General features: G+C 48.1%; 1 protein-coding gene across 16 annotated transcripts in view; it reads right to left on the bottom strand.

Moving 5' to 3' along the window:
* The window catches only part of syne1b (spectrin repeat containing, nuclear envelope 1b), a 667652-nt gene that overhangs the window by 234710 nt on the left and 410428 nt on the right, over window positions 1-22514 (bottom strand). For 10 of the 16 annotated variants that reach the window (XM_038805568.1, XM_038805543.1, XM_038805577.1 and 7 more), the window contains 7 exons: window positions 21084-21266; window positions 20286-20429; window positions 11296-11493; window positions 10788-10922; window positions 4098-4271; window positions 1382-1543; window positions 965-1159 (listed from right to left, as the gene is read on the bottom strand). In XM_038805568.1, the coding sequence (XP_038661496.1) occupies window positions 965-1159; window positions 1382-1543; window positions 4098-4271; window positions 10788-10922; window positions 11296-11493; window positions 20286-20429; window positions 21084-21266 (1191 nt within the window). The remainder of the gene's footprint in view (window positions 1-964; window positions 1160-1381; window positions 1544-4097; window positions 4272-10787; window positions 10923-11295; window positions 11494-20285; window positions 20430-21083; window positions 21267-22514) is intronic. The other 6 variants (XM_038805642.1, XM_038805651.1, XM_038805535.1 and 3 more) reach the window with 3 other exon arrangements.

Genomic DNA, 22514 nt, shown 5'->3' on the forward strand with positions numbered 1-22514 from the left:
AGAGGCCCTCTCCCAATGCTCCGTCCCCGACCGGCTGAGTTCCCGATGGCGTGGGCCTCTCATGGTCTTACCTGTCGGGAACAGGGCATGACCGCTGCGGACTCAGTCCAGCACTGCCACTGTTGAGGGAGAGATGATCCACAGGCAGGAGGAACTTTGGCAGGGGCTGGGGGCACTGTTGGGGGGCAGTCCGGGGCTCGCGAGCTGGCCAAAGTGGGGGGACTATTTTGCAGGCCGGATCCGCGCATGGCCGGCGCCATGTTGCATGGCCACGGACCTGGCAATTTGGGAGCTAGAGCCGGGTGATCTACACTGTTTTCCTGCTAGCCCCCAGCCAAACGGAGGGTCGGTGGCCATTTTGCGCCGGATGTTTGGTTGTAAAAGGCCATCGTTCCCACGCCGGCGTCTGGACGTAGCCTGAGAATCGGAGAATCCAGCCCATTCTCTTCCTTCTTTGACTTCTCAATGATGTTTAGCTAATACCTCCAGCTGCTGATTCACTGACCAGTGGAAAGAGCTGTCCCAATGTGTCATAGCAAGGTCGGGGGGTGGGATTCTCCGGTCCCTTAGCCAAGTGTTTCTTGGCTGCGCGCTGTTCAATGGCAGTGGGATTCTATCCTCCCGCCGCTTGTCAATGGGATTTCCCATTGAAACCACTCCACACCACCGGGATACCCACTGACAAGGACCCACTACCAACAAGAAAAGTGAATCCTGATGACCAAAGAATTCCAACCCATAATTTTGAACATTCCCATTTAGCCTTAACTCGAATGAAAAGAGCCCCAATTTTCCAAAGTAAAATCTCTCTTCCCTGAGCCAATTATATCCAGTTCCCACACAAATCTTCTTTCTGGAATTTAATCGATAATCAGCGTCAGCAGGTAACGACAGGAGTCTTTGAGTGTGGCCCAACAAAACTGGAATTGAAAACACCCAAAAGACAATTCAAGATTCTGCAAACCTCAAGGAGTTGTTTCTTTCCCAGTGCTTTCATCTTGATGGTGGCCATTCTCTCTGCGAGGACTGTTAGTGTGGACTGCATAGCCAGCTGGTCAGAAGTATCTGTGTCCACGGTGTCGGACACCAGCTCCTCAGCAAAACAGATCTGCAGCTCATTGATCTCATCCTGCAGCGTCACAATCCCATCCATCAGTGCCTAGGAGACACAAAACCGCAAATATCTTTAATCCGAATCTGACAAACCTCATGGCTCAAAGGTCACCAGACACTGTGGTTAAAGTGTGAAGGGAGGTGCTGGTCCCAAAGACTACAGAGCAGCTCCTTTTAAACCAATCAGAGAGATAAATGCCTGGGGGAACAGCAGAGTTCATTGATAACAGTAACAAGCTAATCGGCAATAGCTACTCCAGAGCCATACCTGGTGAGCCGCCATCTGGACATCGTGGCTCTTGGCTGCATCGAGCGCCTCACCAAGCTTCCCCTCGATCGACTCCATCTTCGCTGAGACTGACTGGACGGAATCCTGATACTTCTGCTGTCGTTCGAGAGCCTCATAAAGAGTGCGCTGTTTTTCACTGATCTGCAACAGAGAGACGATTTAGCTGGCAAATATTTACACGACAAACTGTCAGATAGCTGGTGATCGTGTGTGTTGACCTAATCAAATTTACTCCATGTGACCAGAATCACCTTCCCAGAAACTAAAGCTGGTAGGAAAAACAAAAGCACACACACGCATGCATACACTCACACGTGCGCACACATACACACACACAAAAATGCATATGCAGCTGCATACATGCGCATGCCCATGCACATGCACTGGGGCATGCATGCACTGCACACACTGAGACACGTGCACACTTGCTCATGCCCCATACACACATGCATGTCTGTGCACAAACACACGCACACAGACATACGTGCAACACACACAGCACGTGCACACACACACACACATGGAAACACGCACACAATAAAATCTCCAGGTCCCTCCATCTATACACGAACCTCAACACAAGTTTTGAACATGAGCAGCAGGAGGCCATTCAGCTCTTCAAGCCGGTACCATCATTTTTGTCGTCTGCCGCAACCCCCATTACAACCGCACATAACCCTTGAATCTTATTTGTCAAAACTCTATCCAGCTCAGTCTGGAATAAATTGAATGACCCAGCCTCTACTGCTCTATAACAACCGTCTGAGTGAAAAGATTCTCCTCATCTCAGTCTCAAACTGTCTCTAGTCTCTCCCACAAGAGGAAACATCCTCCTGGGATCCACCCTGTCAAATCCCCTCAGGATCATATGTTTTAATAAGATCTCATCTTCGAAACTCCAGTGGGTATAGGCCCAACCCGTTCATAGAAACATAGAGGGTGGGATTTACCGACCATCCCGCCGCGTGTTTTCCGGTGGCGGAGGCAACCCACCAGCGGGATCTACCAACCCTGCCATTGTCAAGGGGAATACCTGATGACAGCACCCCATATTGCCGGGAAGCCCGTGCACCAGCGTGGTACCAGAATTCTCCGCCTGCATGAATAGCTGGTAAACACCGCCCAGAAAACAGGAGTAGAAGTAGGGTATTTGACCCTGCTCTGTCAGTCAATATGATCATGGCTGATCCTCTAGCTCAATACTATACTCCCGAACTCTCCCGATACTCCTGACACCTTTAGAATCTAGAAATCCATCTATTTCCTTCTTGGCCTCCACAGCCTTCTGTGGCTGAGAATTCAACAGGTTCACGACCCTCTGAGTGAAGATGTTTCTCCTCATCGCAGCGCTAAATGGCCTACCCCATATCCTGAGGCTGCGACCCCCTGTTCTAGATCCTCACAGTTACAGGAAACAACATCACTGCAGCCAGTCTGTCCAACCCTGACAGAACCTCCTATGTTTCAATTAGATACCCTCTCATTCCTCTTGAAATACTAAATATTTATTCTCCCAAATTGTGTATCTGCCCCATAATACGTTGCACAGTCAAATCAGCTCTCTCCTCCTATTCCCACACTATCATTCTTCAGACCCATACTTGCTTTCCTTGGGTGTCAGCCAGGCCTCGGTAGGAGAATTCTCCCTGTGAGTCGGGGTTTGATGGGTTCAGGCCCCAATAAGGGGGCGTAAGTGCATGTTCCAGGCTGATACCGCCAGTGTGGGGGGCTGAGAGAGTGCCGCATTGTCAGAGCAACCGGTTTTCAGATGAGACATTAAACCAAAGCACCCTTCTACTCTCTCAGTTTTTTGTTTCTTTCATAGCACGTGGGCATCGCTGGCCAGGCCAGCATTTTCTGCGCATCCCTAACAGGCTATTGAGTTGGATGATCAGCCATGATCATAATGAATAGTGGCGCAGGTATGAAGGGCCAAATGGCCTACTCCTGCTCCTATTTTCTATGTTTCTATGGGCGCTAGCTCAAATCCCACCATGGAAGTTTGAGGACTTGAATTCAGTTTCTAAATAATCTGGGGTCAGGAAAAATGACCATGAGGCTGCTGGATTGTCTTAAAACCACAACTGGCACAGGCCTGCCCTATAGGGAAGGAAACCTGCCATCCTTGCCCAATACGACTCACCTGCCATCCTTGCCCAATACGACTCACCTGCCATCCTTGCCCAATATGACCCACCTGCCATCCTTGCCCAATACGACCCACCTGCCATCCTTGCCCAATATGACCCACCTGCCATCCTTGCCCAATACGACCCACCTGCCATCCTTGCCCAATACGACCCACCTGCCATCCTTGCCCAATACGTCCCACCTACCACCCTTGCCCAATACAACCCACCTGCCACCCTTGCCCAATATGACCCACCTGCCATCCTTGCCCAATATGACCCAAATGTGACACCTGTCTCACACAGATTTAGCAATGTGCAAGTGGTTTAAGATGGTCCAGCACCACCACCTTCTCTAGGTGACTTAGTGATGGGTCATGATTGCATTTTTCAGTAGTGACGCCACAGAACATGAATGAAGAAAATTCTCTAAGTGTGTCAGAGCCACGGGGAAGGAATCAGCAGCCCTGGACAATGGGGAAAGATCAAGAAAAACATCCAAGGTAGAGAGAAAGAAACAGGCAGAAAGGGAGAGTATTTATGGTGTCCATCAGTCATCAGCTCACCACATTCTTGAGCGTTTCCCAGGAGCGCTGCAGGTCATCGAGCTTCGAGGAGGCCGGGTCTCCCAGTGTGGTCTCAAATGGTTCCTGCAGCGATGCTGCAACATTCATATCCTGAGCATCAGGAGCCGCTGTCTGCAATTCATCCACAGATAGTGTTCCGTAATAAGCACTATCCTGGAAACATAAACGCTGACACTGAGATGCGGGACAACTGACTATCAAATGATCATAACTGCATCTCTACAGAATTGACAGGGTTAGAAAAAGCTGGCCTAGAGATTAGCCCCTCCCCCTCCCCAAACCTCACAGCAACGCGTGCATTAACTCCCACATACCTCAAGTTGCTGATACTAACAGATCCTGGTGCTCTGATTTGGGGCTGACCCACCCGTGTAGCGACAACACAAAGAACAGCCCCCCCTTGCCAGCCCCCCTCGGCTTGAGGAGAGTGGAAGGAGTCAGAGGTCTAACAGGCCGACTCACCATTGCTCCTTCCAAACAGGAGTTCTTGGTTACCCGATTACCGACACCCTTTGGCCTGTGATGTTGCCTCAAACAATGTAACCGAGCTTGGCTTTCACAATTACAATCATGGAAATGAAGCTTATTAAATGTGTGTGTGTGTGTGCGCGCGTGTGTGATTGTGCGTGTGTGATTGTGTGTGTTGTGGGGGCGGGGGGGGGGGAGATGAATTTGCACACTGTGTTCGCTTGTTGGTTTGTCATTTTACTGTTCTTCTCCTAACTTCACAGGGAAAAAAGATGACAAACAAGGAAATTCACCCCAGCGATCTTTAAGGGGTAAAAGCTGCCTCCTTTTTTTGGCCCCATAGATCATTTATAAATAAATTTAGAGTACCCAATTCTTTTTTTTTCAATTAAGGGGCAATTTAGCATGGCCAATTCACCTACACTGCACATGGCTGGGCTGTGGGGGTGAGACCCACACAGACACGGGGAGAATGTGCAAACTCCACACGGACGCGACCCGGGGCCGGGATCGAATTTGGGTCCTCAACACCATGAGCCAGCAGTGCTAATTACTGCACCATCGTGCTGCCCTCTTTGGCCCCATAAATGAGTTTCCCCCCAGTTACAGCAAAGTTAGTCCTTCACCCTGGCCTGTGGCCACTGCACATCAGAATCAGTTACATCCCTGTAGATTTACACTTGGTATGCCAAGCAAATGTGTAGGCACATTTGGTGATCCCAGTGGCTGGGATCTCAATACTGCATTATCTACAACCTCGCCACCTCCCTTTCTCGGTCAACTCCTCCAGCCCCACAACTGTCCAAGAACACGACATTCCGCCAATTCTGGCCTCTGTTGTTCCTGCCTTCTGCTGCTCAGCCCTGAGTGTTAATTGTCTATTTATAGGGCTGGATTCTTCGGCCCCGCCCACCGCAAGATCGGCACATGTGAAAGTCCATTGACCACGGGTGGGAATTTCCGGTCGCCGGGCTGGCGCAGGCGGAGAATCCCGCCCACAGTGCTTAATTATAAGCAGGTGGTGGGCATTAACTGGGGTTTCACTTGAGAGCTTCCACCGGCACGCTTCAGGCCTTCTGTGACTGGTGGGGCACCCCAGGAACCGTGGTGCATCAACACCCCTGGGAATTACATTTTCATTCAAATTAGTTAAGTTTCCTTTTGACATATTATTTTAGTTACATTGCCTCAGCTGTGGCTGTAATCCTCCTCTTATTCGTTTAATTTACTGATTATTGGTTTTATTAAAATAATATAAAAAGACACTTATTGAAACTGTGATGGGGGGTTGAGTTAGGAGGTGCACGCCTGTAAGGTTTAACTTTGTAAATAAATGTAAAACTGAGCAAAGATTGGCTCCAGAACTCTCCTTCACCGACTGGCTGTCTGGAGATGAACATTTAAGCTCTGGAATTCCGTCCCTGAACCTCTCTATCTTGCTCATTCCCTTTAAGACAGTGGCACCGTGGGTGGCACAGTGGCTAGCACTGCTGCCTAACAGCGCTAGGAACACGGGTATAATTCTGGTCTTGGGTGACTGTCTGTGCGGAGTCTGCACATTCTCCCCGTGTCTTCTTGGTTTCCTCTGGGTGCTCAGGTTCCCTCCCACAGTCCAAAGATGTGCAGGTTAGGTGGATTGGCCATGATCAATTGCCCCTTAGTGTCCAAAGATGTGTACATTAGGTGGGGTTATAGTGCTACGGGGAAAGGGCAGGGAGGATGGGGTTCTCTTTCAGGGGCCGAGTGCAGACTCGATGGGCTGAATGGCCTCCTGCACTGTAGGAATTCTATGGTTCTATGGACTCTCCTTTAACAAAGCTGATGGTCACATGTCCGAATATCTCTTTATGCGGCTCAGTATTAAGTATTGTCTGATGATGCTCCAGTGAAGCATCGTGTGTGGTTTTGCTATGTTAAAGGTGCTATATAAACACAAGTTGTTGTTCAGTCAGCAGAGGACACTTTATTCCAGGGAGTTTAAAAAAAAAGGTTGGGGATTGGGTGTGGGAGAAAAGAAGGGAATTTATTTATTTCAAATTGTACATTCTCTACATAAAGCTGCTGACCTGGTGCAGCTTCCAAGCAAGAGTCAGTGGTAGGGATGCCAAATCATACTTGCATTCCGGGTACCTGCCATGCACTTTGCCCGTCTGGGGTTCCTGGGCGAAACTAGGATTGCATGGTCGCTCTACAGCAATGTCATCATTGGTGAATAGCTCGACAGCACTAAATGTCCAGGCCGCCTCACAACCCATCCAAACTGGAGTGGGAGCAAGTGTCCAAGGCCAACAAGGGAGGAAATTGAGGAAAATTGGGACATACAACACACCGTACAGTACATCAGAATAAGAGGATGTACAGAGAAACGATGTGGACCCTTCACAAATCGTCAATAATAGGCTAGATTAGGTAACAGGGATAAAGCAAGTGGAATCTTTCTAATTGTAGCTGGGTTGGTGCAATTGGGTAAGTGTGATAGAGGGGCAGTCTTATCGAGGGATATTCGGGAACACGGTTCAAAAAGGAAGAGTTAAGATACACTGGGGAACTGTGTGTGTAAGCCATGTTGGCTGGGTATGGTTGTTGGCTGGGGGGGGGGGGGGGGGGGGGTTATTTACTGAGTTATGTTTACATTTGTAATTACTGTCATAAAATCATAAATGCCTTAATAAAAAATGTTCCAAAAAAAAGTAAGAGTTAATAGAGTGGAAAAGGGCAAAATATAGCCCAGGATTCGAATCGATCCCATGAATCGAATTAATCTGGCTGCAGAGCGAATGTTAGCATGGGGCCAGCATGGGACTGCAGAGACATTCCAGAGAGTTTGCAAATTAATCCCAGGAGTAAAAATCAGAGGAAGGGTAATTCTCTCCTCTCACTAACCCGTGGCAGGCACCACACTTAATGTGGTGGAGGCTGTTTCCTGACGGCAGGATAACATGTGAATATCATTCTCCCGACTGTGAAGGCGGGGTTAAAGGTGGGTCGAGCTTCACAAAGAACAATGCTGGGAACACCATTTGCATGCATTAGCATCTTCCAGGCCACATTGCCGGAATTAAGTTTGCCCTCCAAATGAATTCCTCGCCAGCGAGAATTTAGAATGATCGGTTTTACGGCAGTATACAAGTGCCGTGCACCCAGCGAGCTGCAGCCCTTCCGTGACTTTGAGGTACGTCGATGCTGCTTTCGCCAAGAGCAAACGCTGTACCGATGCTGGATGAGGGGGGTGTGGCTGATAATTTGGAAGGTTGGAGAAAAGACTTGAAACAGGAGGGAGGCTTAAGGCAGAAGAGTAGGGGGAGTGTCTGGTGAAGGTGGGTAGGAAGGAGTGTCATAGAGGGCAGGGTCGGTGGTGCTGACGGTGAAGTTCCAGGGGCAGAACACAAGTAACAGTTGGGAACAGACACATTCAGAGGGGGGGGGGGGGGGGTGGAATTGGAATGCAATAGGGTGGTAAGGGCCAGTTGATAGTCTGGTAGGTGAAGGTCTCATCAGTTGGGTCATGGAGATGGACTACACAGGTGGCTCAGATAACAGTAGGGGTAGGGTCAGAGTGGCATGGAGACGGTAACGACTGTCGACTCTGAGGGGAGGGAAGGTTTATGCGGGGATTATTTTGGGTCCAGGGTGACGGGCGGAGGTTCAAGGGTGACAAAGGGGAGAGTAATAGTGACATTGGGTGGGTAAAGGGAGATTGTGGGGGAGGGGGCAATGTTGGTGGGTGACAGGCAGATGGCAGAATGTGGTGGAGCAAGTCTGAACGGTGACACACACCAGTTTTCCAAACTGACCTTGACCGCGGAGTTGAGATCCCACGAGTTGGGAGGAGTGTTGTTTCAGGTGGGTGGAGTACAAGGTCAGCCCAAGTGGCCGACTAAAACATCACCCTAATAATTCTAGGGCCAACTGGTTGTCAAAGATGCTCACTTGTTTTCACCGCTCTCTATGGAGAAGCCTGCATTGGAGCAGGTTTATTCCTGACTCATGGACCCCATAACATCAAGATCCAAAAAGTGTGGAGCTGCTGACTATTCTGTGCCATTTGTCATTGGCTGCAGTTGGAGGCAAGAATGAAGAAAGGGGAGGGGAGGGAGGTGGATGTCTCGAAGGGGCACAGCTGATGGAGGACAACCAACTTGCGACTCCAAACCTCCATCGTCCCAGGTTAATGGTCATGGTTGACAAGGGATGATATGGTTAGTCTTTCTATGCTGCCAAGACAATGGTCTCTGTAGAGTTGAAAAATGAAAATCGCTTATTGTCACGAGTAGGCTTCAAATGAAGTTACTGTGAAAAGCCCCTAGTCGCCACATTCCGGCGCCTGGTCGGGGAGGCTGTTACGGGAATCGAACCGTGCTGCTGGCCTGCTTGGTCTGCTTTCAAAGCCAGTGATTTAGCCCTGTGCTAAACAGCCCCTGTTTTGAGTTTTGAGGGTACTGGAGACAAGCGGAAAAGTGTCATGAGAGGCATCTTGCATTTGGCTCTCATTACCCTGGTCTCCATATGCAATCATGCATTAATGGGAGGAACACCGATTCTTGGTACTTTCACAATGTCATTTACCTGGAAGGGTTGGGGTGGGGAAACCATGTCTAGTGAAGGCCAGACAAAACGATTCCAGCTTGGGTCACTGTCTGTGCGGAGTCTGCACATCCTCCCCGTGTGTGTGTGGGTTTCCTCCGGGTGCTCCGGTTTCCTCCCACAGTCCAAAGATGTGCAGGTTAGGTGGATTGGCCATGATAAATTGCCCTTAGTGTCCAAAATTGCCCTTAGTGTTGGGTGGGGTTACTGGGTTATAGGGATAGGGTGGAGGTGTTGACCTTGGGTAGGGTGCTCTTTCCAGGAACTGGTGCAGACTCGATGGGCCGAATGGCCTCCTTCTGCACTTTAAATTCTATGATAAAATTATAAAAAGATTGCGCACTAGCCTATTGACGTTGAGATGGAGGGAAACCTGTAAAGGACATGCACATTAACGGTATCACTTCAATTCATTCACGCATCCACTGAGGCATCAATGGTTCAGGCTGCAGGCAACCCTGCTTTGATAATAGTTCTCATTCAGATGAGGAGATGGAAGGCCTGTTGCCGGTTGTCCCGGGGCTATGAGGAGAAATGGCCTGGGCAACAAGAGACAACAGGCCTCCTAGAAGGTCAAGAGGTTGGCAAATATGGACCACTGCAACTGTGAATATTAGCCCAACTCATGGGTATATTGCCCGGGGTGCTCTTATTATAAATGAGTGAAAGGCAATGCCAGAGGCGCCACTGTATTCCCTGGGATGTGGTTGCTCACATCTGTCAGCTTCTCCAGTATGAACTGCGATCGCAAGGACTCTGGAGGAGCAGTGAGGAGCTCCTGGTCTGCAATGACTGAATGTGTCCAGGTGTTCTTCAAATCTGGTGGTATGACCATTGACCCCCATAAGGTAACGGCGAGGCCTCCTGCCCACCCTGCCACAAGATTCGCCAAGCTCCTCGCTGATGGATAACTAATAGCTCAAAAGCATAAGATCGCACATGTTCGCCCAGCGGGAATCATGCCAACGTTCCCACCTGGCACCAGACTTGATACCCAGAATGGAAAATTCTGCCCAGAAACTTTCAGAAGGGAAGGAACTCAGATTTCCAGCTTTTATCCAGAAGGAACAGAACGACGTCCGCTGAACGACCACTGGAAGGGGTGTAAAGTCAATGAGCGGGCGGTGGCTGGTGGGTTTTTTTGTGCAAGGTAGGAACAGAGCATGGCTGCCATTGTGAGGGGGAGGGGCACAGACCGAGGTGCACAGACAGCCGCATGAATATTTACAATGTGAGTGACTGTCAATAGGAGAGTTAGTAAACAAAAGGGGTTAGCCTTCGGTAGATGAGTTAAGGGGCTGGAGGTATGAGCTTCAATGTACGAGTCAAGGGACTTGCAGGGTGGACAAATGGCCTTTCGTTATTCATGAATTTATTTAATGAGCAGCGGTGACAATCAATTCAGAGTTGTATCCAGATGTGTAATTTACTTTTAACCATCTCAAGCAATGATGAGTTTTGAAGGCAAGTACATTGTTCAGCGTTATAAATGTTACAGGAGGACACCCTTGTCATGTGAATATGAGGGAGCAGTGGTCAGATTATACCAGAGTAATGTGATGTCTAACTACTGATTAAGCATGCGAACAGTGAAAAGGATTAAGCAGAAGATAGTACCTGGTTACCAGACACATCAGCATTAGGTGAGGGAGAGCGACAAGCGGTCGGAGAGGAAAGCTCACTGTTGGTCCCCTCTTCCCCAGACTCCTCAGTGACAGGTGAGAGGAGTGTATGACAGCGCCCAGCTGTCATCTGATAGAAACCGAGCCGGAGGGAACACAATTCGATGAGAGAGAGATCAGGACAGGGGTTACATTAAATCACACTGTAAAGCACAAATCATTGAAAACATTACAACCTTTCTCAGTTGTGTGAAACAGGCCTCAATAAAAACCTGAGAAGACAACAGAACATTAGCATTAACCCCCCACCCCAACCCCCACTAACCATCTGATAGGAATCTCTATCGCAGTGGATAACCTGGGGAAACATTCCGGGAGGGAAAGGGTTAACTCACACACGACAGGCAATGCGATAAAGTAGGTGATTAAAGCAGGAGGGTGGGTGATATTATGTTGGCACAGTTGGTGAGCAATGTTTAGAGGGAGGCGGCTGGCTATCTTACCATCACGACAGACGGGTGGGTTGAGTGCGTGGGCAAAGGTTCGCCGTCCAGTTCCTCCATCCCCTCAGAAAGACCCTCCACCTCAGTGACTGTCAGCAACATCGTGGCATGTTTCGCTTTCATGGTCAACATCTTGCACTTAGTATTCAGCGCGGCAATCTGCTCCTGGTATCCCTTAATTTTCTGAGCAAAATCCTGCTGAGACATTGTTGATGGGGGGGACAAAAGAATAGGTCAGAGACTCGTCCAACGCCTCAGACATTCACTCCAGCCAGCCCCTGTTCTCTGCTGGAACAGCCAATGAGTGATCAGCCGGGACTGTGATTGAATCCATACATCTCCAGCGAACGTTGTAGGCAGGATCTTCAGAATGTATGTGTGTGAGAGAGAGTGTGTGTGTGGATAGTTCTACCACACAACCTCTAATGGCAATCTGCACTGCACAAAACAGGAAATGAGCTGAGTAATCTCCTCTCTCTCTCTCTCTCTCTCTCCCATCCCCCAGTGCAGGCAACACAGACCCAACCTAACTACCTCTCACAAAAGCAGCTCCAACATTACCGGTTTCAAACAGATCTGAAGCAGCCCAGGAGGAAAGAGGCAATTGATCCAAGCCTTCCCATTGTGCGAGCGATGAAACAGATGGCTGACTGCTAAATAGCTGGGTCACATGGTGATGGGGGCTGATTAGAAATGCTCAGTTCAGCGTTAGCTTTCCTGTGAGCTCCTGTCTAACAGCTTCATACAGCAGTCTGCTCAATGCCTTCACATTCACACAGCATGCTCTCCCAATTGTCTCCTTTACTGGGGCTAAACTGCAGTATATTAACTGCACAGGTGCAATCTAATCATTCTGTCAAATCCTTGCTGCACAGATTATCCGACCCTCTTCGACAAAAATTCTACCGTTTGCAGAAATTAGTCCAGTATATGTGTGTGTGTTTTTTTAAACGTGTCAGGTGGAACTGGGCAAATCACTGCGTAGGTGTACAGCGAAGAAAAAGGAATCGTGTGGTTTTAATTTGTTACAAGCTGCACAAAGGAACTCAGTTCCCCCCACCTTGACAAGGAGTCTCCCAGACTCAAAACGTTAGCTCCCTTCTCTCTCCACAGATGCTGTCAGGCCCAGATTAGCCAGTATTTTCTGTTTTTGTTTCAGACTCCAGCATCCGCAGTAATTCGCTTTATCATTCTCACCCCACCCCCTTCCTGATCTGTTAATCTTGTTATGATTCACCTTCCAATCCCAGCGTTGGTTCTCGAGTTACTTTGCTCGAGCAGCAACGCTGCAGCATCAGTGTAAAACACAGATTGGATTTGGAACCAGCTACTGGAGCAAAGCAGGTTGGGGTGCCTTTTATTCCCGGTGCAGATGGGGCTTTACATGAGTTTTGTCACAGGTTCAAAGCCAACACTGATGCTCGCCAACACTGATCTAGTATGCACTGTTGAAGCACATAGTCAGAGGCTTTTTCCCAAGGTAGAGGGGTCAATTACTAGGGGGCATAGGTTTAAGGTGCGAGAGGCAAGGTTTAGAGGAGATGTATGAGGCAAGTTTTTTTTACACAGAGTGCAGTGGGTGCCTGGAACTTGCTGCCGGAGGAGGTGGTGGAAGCAGGGACGATAGTGACGTTTAAGGGGCAACTTGACAAATACATGAATAGGATGGGAATAGAGGGATACGGACCCAGAAAATATAGAAGAATTTAGTTAGACGGGCAGCATGGTTGGCACAGGCTTGAAGGGCCGAAGGGCCTGTTCCTGTGCTGTACTTTTCTTTGTTCTTGTTCTTTGTTCACACAACAAAAAAACCTCCAGGCTCAGTATCATTAAGTCTGAAATAAATAAACTACTGCAACAACATGATTGCACTAATGGTACAGCTTAGGAGTGGTGGTCGAGTGGTGGGGGGGAAGTGGGGGGGGGGGGGGGGGTGATCATTGTAAACCGACTCCCACTCCTGATCATTTGTTTCTGCCTTTAGCAGTGGTCCCATGCTCCACAGAACTTGGCTGTCTTTAGAAATCCAAAACTGCTCAACAGTCTCCATTGGAGGACCTTGGGACCCCTTCAACCATTCAGATTTGTGAATTCTTCACAAGCAAGACAGAGTTTAAATCAAGAAATGTAAATTAGAGTAGTTGTAAATCCTGTATAGAGAATGAGAGAATGACTGATATATATATATAAAAAAAGATTTACAAAAAAATCTCCAACAATAGTTCAAATCTTCAAAATACAGTGGATCCTGGGAATCTGAAATGGAATCAGAAAATGCTGGAAATACTCAGCAGGCCAGGCAGCATCAATGGAGAGAGAAAAAGAGTGAAAATTTCAGGTCAATAACCATCATCAGAACAACAAGTGCCACTCAGGAGAGCGCACGTCATTGCCCCTGACTCAGCATTATCACAAATACACAGCTCTTCCTAAAGGCCTTTTCCTGTCTGGTGGATGCTCTGTAACTACAAAGCTGAAAAAGAAATATTTTTTATCCAGAGCTCCCATCTCGCCAAGGAGGCTGCAGGCTAATTCACATCCAACGACCTGCTCTCAAAACTCTGCTCACAAACTTGACAGCCAAATTCCACCACATCAGCCAAGACAATCCACAACATTCTAAAGCAATAAATAACATCCTGAAAAGAACAACCCAGAGCATTCTATTAAAAAAGTTAATGCACCCTAACTCCTAATGTTTATAGACAAAGAGTCAAAGAAACAAGGCAGCAAATATGACTTCTGTCCACCTTCAGTGGTTGAGGTAACAATTATATAATGTTTTGAAACGCCCTCAGGTGCTTCATAGGAGCATTATTTTAAAAATCTGACACCAATGCACAAGCAAGATATTAGGTCAGACCTAATGACCTTGGTCAAAGAGATAGGTTTTAAGAGGTTTAAGGAAAATGAGGTGGAGAGGTGCAGGGAAGGAAGGAACTCCAGGGTCTGAGGCCAAGGCACCTTAACGCACAGGCACCATTCTTGCTGCAATTCTAATCGGGGATGCAGAAGAGGCCAGGGAGTGCAGATGTCTCAGTGTTATGGGGTTGGAGGAGATTACAGAGATAGGCTGCTGTGGAGTGGGAGATGAGGACAAGAGGAATCCTGATATCGTTCTGAGAGGTTGGGGAAAGGGTGGGAGGAGAAGTGTGGGAAATCGGATGGACATGGTCCAGGATCCGGTATATCACGGTGGATGGGAAATCATTGTTTGGGGGGGATATCGTTATTGAATGTGGATGCCAAGATTCTGGCAAAGGTGTTGCCGCTTAGATTAGAGGAGTGCCTCCTGAAGGTGATTGGGGAAGAGCAGATGGGATTTGTGAAGAGTAGACAGTTGTCATCTAATGGGTGGCGTCTGCTGAATGCGGCGGTTTCTCCGGAAAAAAGGAAGGAGTTGCAGGTGGTGGTGGCACTGGATGTCGAGAAAGCATTTGATCATGTGGAGTGGAGTTATTTATTAGCGGTGTTGAAGAGGTTTGAGATTGGGCCTATGTTTGTGGCTTGGGTGAAACAGTTGTATAGGGACCCGATGGCGAGTGTGCACACAAATTAGATGAATTCAGGGTACTTTCCTCCACATAGGAGAGCGAGGTAGAGGTGCCCCATGTTTTCCCTTCTGTTTGCACTGGCAATAGAGCTCTTGGCTATTGTGCTGAGGTGCTTGGATAAGTGGAGGGGGATAGTGAGGGCAGTCAGGGGAGGATGAGATGTCCCGGTACCCTTATGGTCTGATGTTATATATCTCCAATCCTGGCTCGTTAGTGGGGGATATAATGGGGCTGATTAGGAGATTTGGGGCATTTTCAGGCGACAAGTTAAATTTGGGAAAAAGTGAGCGTTTTGTGGTATCTTCTCCGGGGGCCGGATTTGGGGTGGAGGGGGTGGGGGGTTTGTCATTTTGGGTGGCAACAACTCACTTTAGGTATCTGGGAGTGCAGATGGGGCTTGGGACTGGGCTCGACTCCGTCAGTTGAACTTTACAAGTTTGGTGAGCAGGATTAAGGAGGATTTGCTGATTTGGGATACCTTCCCCTCTTGTTGGTAGGACAGTGCAGGCGGTTTTGCAGTTTTTATTCTTGTTCAAGTGCCTGCCGGTCTTTTTGCCAAAAATGTTTTTATGTGGGTGGAGAGGCTGATTTTGTCATTTGTGTGGGCAGATAAGGTAGCAAGGATTAGGAGGATGATGCTCCAGAGAGGGTAACAGTCGTGGGAGTTTTAATAATGGGAAATGAGGAAATGGCTGAGGAACTGAACAGGTTTTTTGGGTCGGTCTTCACAGTGGAAGACACAAATAACATGCCAGCGACTGATAGAAATGAGGCTATGACAGGTGAGGACCTTGAGAGGATTGTTATCACTAAGGAGGGAGTGATGGGCAAGCTAATGGGGCTAAAGGTAGACAAGTCTCCTGGCCCTGATGGAATGCATCCCAGAGTGCTAAAAGAGATGGCTAGGGAAATTGCAGATGCACTAGTGATAATTTACCGAAATTCACTAGACTCTGGGGTGGTCCCGGTGGATTGGAAATTAGCAAACGTGACGCCACTGTTTAAAAAAGGAGGTAGGCAGAAAGCAGGAAATTATAGGCCAGTGAGTTTAACTTCGGTAATAGGGAAGATGCTGGAATCTATCATCAAGGAAGAAATTGCGAGGCATCTGGATAGAAATTGTCCCATTGGGCAGACGCAGCATGGGTTCGTAAAAGGCAGGTCATGCCTAACTAATTTAGTGGAATTTTTTGAGGACATTACCAGTGCAGTAGATAACGGGGAGCCGATGGATGTGGTATATCTGGATTTCCAGAAAGCCTTTGACAAGGTGCCACACAAAAGGTTGCTGCATAAGATAAAGATGCATGGCATTAAGGGTAAAGTAGTAGCATGGATAGAGGATTGGTTAATTAATAGAAAGCAAAGAGTTGGGATAAATGGGTGTTTCTCTGGTTGGCAATCAGTAGCTAGTGGTGTCCCTCAGGGATCCGTGTTGGGCCCACAATTGTTCACAATTTACATTGATGATTTGGAGTTGGGGACCAAGGGCAATGTGTCCAAGTTTGCAGATGACACTAAGATGAGTGGTAAAGCGAAAAGTGCAGAGGATACTGGAAGTCTGCAGAGGGATTTGGATAGGTTAAGTGAATGGGCTCGGGTCTGGCAGATGGAATACAATGTTGACAAATGTGAGGTTATCCATTTTGGTAGGAATAACAGCAAACGGGATTATTATTTAAACGATAAAATATTAAAGCATGCCGCTGTTCAGAGAGACTTGGGTGTGCTAGTGCATGAGTCACAGAAGGTTGGTTTACAAGTGCAACAGGTGATTAAGAAGGCAAATGGAATTTTGTCCTTCATTGCTAGAGGGATGGAGTTTAAGACTAGGGAGGTTATGTTGCAATTGTATAAGGTGTTAGTGCGGCCACACCTGGAGTATTGTGTTCAGTTTTGGTCTCCTTACTTGAGAAAGGACGTACTGGCGCTGGAGGGTGTGCAGAGGAGATTCACTAGGTTAATCCCAGAGCTGAAGGGGTTGGATTATGAGGAGAGGTTGAGTAGGCTGGGACTGTACTCGTTGGAATTTAGAAGGATGAGGGGGGATCTTATAGAAACATTTAAAATTATGAAGGGAATAGATAGGATAGATGCGGGCAGGTTGTTTCCACTGGCGGGTGACAGCAGAACTAGGGGGCATAGCCTCAAAATAAGGGGAAGTAGATTTAGGACTGAGTTTAGGAGGAACTTCTTCACCCAAAGGGTTGTGAATCTATGGAATTCCTTGCCCAGTGAAGCAGTTGAGGCTCCTTCATTACATGTTTTTAAGGTAAAGATAGATAGTTTTTTGAAGAATAAAGGGATTAAGGGTTATGGTGTTCGGGCCGGAAAGTGGAGCTGAGTCCACAAAAGATCAGCCATGATCTAATTGAATGGCGGAGCAGGCTCGAGGGGCCATATGGCCTACTCCTGCTCCTAGTTCTTATGTTCTTATGTTCTTATGTGGGGGGGCTTGGCTCTTCCAACTTGTTTTACTGGGTGGCGAACACTGAGAAGCTGCGGGGTTGGAATAAGGATGTGGAGACTTTGTGGGTGAAGATGGAGGCAGGTTTTTGTAAGGAGTCAGGGTTGCGGGCGCTGGCAACGGCACCCTTTCCATTTGCCCTGGGTATTCAGGGAGTCTGGTGGCAGTGGCCATCCTGACTATCTGGAGGCAGTTTCGGCAGCACTTTTAGTTGGGGGCGGGGTTGAAGTTGATGCCGATTCGGGGGAACCATGGGTTTGAGCCTGGGAGGATGGATGCAACATTTCAGGGATGGGAGCAGCTAGCAGAGGTGGAAATGAAGGATTTGTTCCTAGAAGAACGGTTTGCGGTTCTGGAGGAGTTGGGGGCGAAGTTTGGGATTCTGCGAGGGGAGGGAGTTTGTGATTCCGTGAGTGGAGGATCTTAGGTACATGCAGGTGCGGGATTTTGTGAAGAAGGTTTGTGCAACCTGTCCGGTAGCACCACCCTCCTCGTTGCTGGAGGGGATATTGTCGGTGATGGGGTTGGAGGGAGGGGGTCATCTCAGCGATTTATGGGAGGGTTTTGGAGGAGAGTAGGGTGTCTCTGCAGGGGGTTAAGGCCAAGTGGGAGAAAGAGCTGGGTGTGGTGCTGGAGGAGGGACTGTGTTGAGAGGTGCTGCGGAGAGTGAATGCCTCAACCTGTGCGAGGCTGGGGTTGATACAGCTAAAGATAGAGCACAGAGCACACCTTTCCTTTTATAAATTTAGAGAACCCAATTATTTTTTTTCCAATTAAGGGGCAATTTAGTGTGGCCAATCCACCTCCCCTGCACATCTTTTGGGTTGTGAGGGTGAAATCCATGCAGACACGGGGAGAATGTGCAAATTCCACACGGACAGTGACCCATGGGTCCTCAGCGCCGTGAGGCAGCAATGCTAACCACTGCGCCACCGTGACGCTCTGAGCAGAGCGCACCCGATGACGTCGAGGATGAGCCAGTTGTTTGAGGGATGGGTCATATTTGCAAGCGGTGTCGGAGGGACCCAGCCAATCACGTACACATGTTCTGGTCCTGCCTGCAGCTGGAGGAGTTTTGAGGGTCGTTCTTCAGCACAATGTCAGTAATTCTACATGTGGATTTAGAGCCCAGCTCCTGGGGGCCATATTTGGGCTTTCGGACTTGCCGGAGCTGCAGATGGGTGCAGGGGTAGATGTTTTAGCCTTTGCCTTGCTGATTGCTCGTAGGCAGGTCCTGTGAGGTTGGAGGTCAGCTTCTCCACCCTGTGCCTCGGTATGGTTGGGGGTTCTAATGGAGTTCCTGTATTTGGAGTCGGTGAATTTGCTCCGAGAGGGACAAGTGAGGCAGTCCACAAGAGATGGGGTTTGTTTGTCTTACATTTTGGGGAGCTGGTTGCTGCCAACTGCTAAGGGGGAGGGGAGGGAGGAAGGTGGGGGGGGGGTGGGGGGGAGTTGGTGGAGGGAGGGGCTGGTGGAGGGGGTAGGGGGGGTTTGGGGGTGCCTGGAGTGTTGTTTTATTTTGGGTTGGTTGTAGGTTGTAAATGTTAGGTGTGATATGTTCAATTGTTAAAATGTTAAAATTTAAACAAAAATATTTTTCAAAAAGAAAGCTTGACACCATCCTGGACAAAGCAGCCGCTTGGAGCTGCCCCTTCCACAAACATTCAATTACTCCACCACCAGCAAACAGTGGTAGCCATGTGTACCATCTACAAGATGCACCGGAGGAACTCACCAAGGCTCCTTAGGCAGCACCTTCCAAAACACTACCACAACCATCTAGAAGGACAAAAGCACCAGATACCTGGGAACCCCACCACCTGGAGGTTCCCCTTCAAGCCGCTCACCACGCTGACTTGGAAACATATCATAGTTCCTTCACTGTCGCTGGGGCAAAATCCAGGAACTCCCTCCCTAACAGCACGGTGGCCAGGACACCTACAACCCATGAATGAATTTTTTTTTAATAATAATACCTAGGCTTTCTTTATTTGGTAGTTTGGTACTGTATAAGTTTTGTGACAACTGCCAAATTGTCCCTTCTGCCATGAAAACATATCAGGGAAATCCAAGAAATTGGAATATTTTCTGCAGGTAATATTCTGGTTATGTATTTTTAAACTGTGTAAATATGTGAGTAAGATAATTTAAACCAGGACAGAGTGACTGTGTGACCGTAACTAGTGTATTTGATATGTTGATGAGCCTGGCAACACTGTATGTTTACCCAGAGCAATTTGGTTACAATGGATGCAGAACATGAATAGATCTGAGTTGGTTGTTTCGCGTCAAAAGGAAGAGATGCAAGATGTGAAAGAAAGGTGTTATCAGAGAAGGTGGATGAAGGGAGTATACTTTTCTTTTAAACTCTGAAAGCTAAAAAGGGAGACGAAGGTATGGAGACTGAGAGATCACAGTTCTGAAGAAATTAGGTCATGTAAGGGAGAGTTCAAAGGGAAAAACGTATTTAAAGGGAGACTGAAGCCGATGCAAGGGAGATGTTTTTGTGGACCTCAGCCAGCAGCAAGAGTAGATGTTTAACTCCCAGCAAGCAATGTCTGACAGAAACCTGATTGGAAAAGCGAGCTAGAGGTTTACCTTGGAAGCAGCCCTGTGTGGTAACAGTTACTGGATTTTATAGATCTATAAATCTACACAGTGTATGGAACAGATTAGGGAGAGCTAGCTCTGAAGGTGGTTAAGTTAAGATTATTTATAACTGTTTGTGATACGAGGTAAAGCCACTGTCTTATTTAAGAGTAATTCTATTTCTTAGTAAACATTTCCTGTTGGGGAAGTCATTTCCTGGATGTAAACTTCTCCTCATATAACATAAATTGCAAACACAGTTGAGGGTAGTTTCAAGTTTCTCTTCTGGGATTTGAACGACTCGGCATTTACTATTCGCCGTGCCCTTAACACTTACAAGTTTTCGCCAAATGAAATAAAAGATTCATCGCTTTCTTTACCTCGTGCCGGGAGATCTGGGCCTGCAGCTGCTGGATGTTGCTGGTCGATACTTGTTTCTCCTGGATCTCGCGATGTGCTCTGTCAATCAGCTGCTGGAGGTGTCGCATCTCCTGCTCGTACTGTTCATACTGGATCACTGCTTCCTGCAATGTAAATAGGTCCACAATAAATGCTTATTATCAGACAAGCTTATTCCGTCTGCAAATACCTTCACTAAACCTGTTGCCATTTGCACTGTCATTTTTAAGGATGAATGATGTAATTCTGGCTTAGTTTGGAATTGGAGGTAAGAGAGCATCCATTGTGATGGCGCCTTTTCATCCACTGATCACTCATGGCATTATGGATCAGGAGGGGTAGTATTTTTATTCTGCCCTCTCAAAGGGACGCACAAACCTTCTCCATGAACCACAGCGGGCCGCTGCAGCAGTATTAGCTAAGGAGGCATAGGATTTTGACCCAGTGATGATGGAGGGCCAGCGATATACATCCAAGGCAGGATGGCGTGCAGGGAAGCTTGAATATTATGGTGGTCCCAGGCTCATGCTGCCCCTGTCCTTTTAGTTGGTGGAAGCCGTAGGTTTGGGCGGAGCTGGGGAAGAAACCTTGGCAAGCTGCTGCAAGGCAGCCACATCGTTGAAGGGAGCAATCATCAATACCAGGGCAGTGAACAAACTAAGGACTTTGCGTCGCCCAAATAGCCACCCCCAATCACCCTAAAATCCACTGTAAAAACAGCTTGGCATTGCAGGCTTCAATCAGGCCAAAGATGAGACCCCCGCCTCCCAGCAACTTACCTGGAGGATGTTACACTGCTGGATCGCAGTGTGCTGCAGGCGGCTAGCCAGCTCTTGCAGCCGGAGTGCGGTCTGACAAATGGGCAGGTTGGTGACAATTTCCTCTGGAATTCGGAGAGCAGCCTGATGTCTATGCACCACTTGCACCTTTTGCTTGAAGCTCTCCATGTCAGCCAGCAACCTCTAGCGAGACAGAAATCATGACATCAATGAGTAAGTCGTGTCGCTATCTGACTATTGTGCCCGATGCAGCTTTTAAATATTCAATTCCCCATTTTTTCGTTATTCTTTCATAGGATGTGGGTGTCACCGGTAAGGCCAGCATTTGGTGCCCATCCCTAATTTTCCTTGAGGTGAGTGGATTGCTCAGCCATTGCAGTGGGGCAGTTCAGAATCAGTTGCATTGCAGTGGCCAGCCCAGTTAAGAACGGCATATTTCCTTCCCTAAAGGGTATTAGTGAACCAGCTGGGTTTTTACAACAGTCAATGATAGTTTCATGGTCTCCATCATTGAGACTACCTTTCAACTCCAGATTTGTGAATGGAATTTAAATTTCACCAGCTGCCGTGGTGGGATTTGGACCTGTGTCACCTGGGACCTTTGGATTACTAGCCCAGTGACATCACCACCAGCTCGCCGCTTCCACACAAGTCCTCGGGTGAGAATAAAGAGAGTGGAAAGCCAATGGCGGGGTTGGAAGAGAGCGAGAGAGAGAAATTAGCTTGGAGCCCAAGTCCTGGTGGGATCCCGCCCCTCTAAATGGTACTTTAAATTCCCATTAGACGATATTCCTACATGCCTCCCCACCCCATGTCAAGAGGGTGCCTCAGGAGGGCATGGGGCAAATGTACCTGGGAAATCCCAGATGTACCAACCTTGATGTGTAATAGAAAAGAATGGGATGGTTAGAGTCCCTGCGGAATGCCTTAAGAATCTCCGCGGTTTTCCTGGGGAAAAAGTCATTAACAGCAAAGAGGTGTGATGCCGTCCTGAAAATCACCAGTCTGTGTTGAGGGCCGACATTCTAGTTTGTGGGTTACGTTAACCACCTGCTGGCCCGGAATCTGGGGTGGGCACTCAGACTTGAGACTTCCATCCTATCACACTCATTGATGCAACACATTACCACCAAGGCAAGGCTTCTCTTAAAATTGGAGTGAGATGGCACGGTGTTGTTACGTCACAGCCCAGAGCAAACTAAGTGAAACCACTTAGTGCACATTTCTGAGCTGCTGAGGCCCTATTGTACCACGGATGCATGGACCTGTCTTGCTGCTTCAGTGGTGGTCACGCACTGAGACTCTCGCTGATGGTTTAAAAGGTTGTGGACTCCAGTCGCATTCCAGAGACTCTCATGTTTTGGGCGCGATTCACATAACAAAGTTTTATGTCTGGTATATGCAGGTTTTGCACAGTGTTTCTCAGCGACT

The sequence above is a fragment of the Scyliorhinus canicula genome, chromosome 1 (assembly GCF_902713615.1).
Source record: "Scyliorhinus canicula chromosome 1, sScyCan1.1, whole genome shotgun sequence".
In the NCBI taxonomy this organism is placed as follows: domain Eukaryota; kingdom Metazoa; phylum Chordata; class Chondrichthyes; order Carcharhiniformes; family Scyliorhinidae; genus Scyliorhinus; species Scyliorhinus canicula.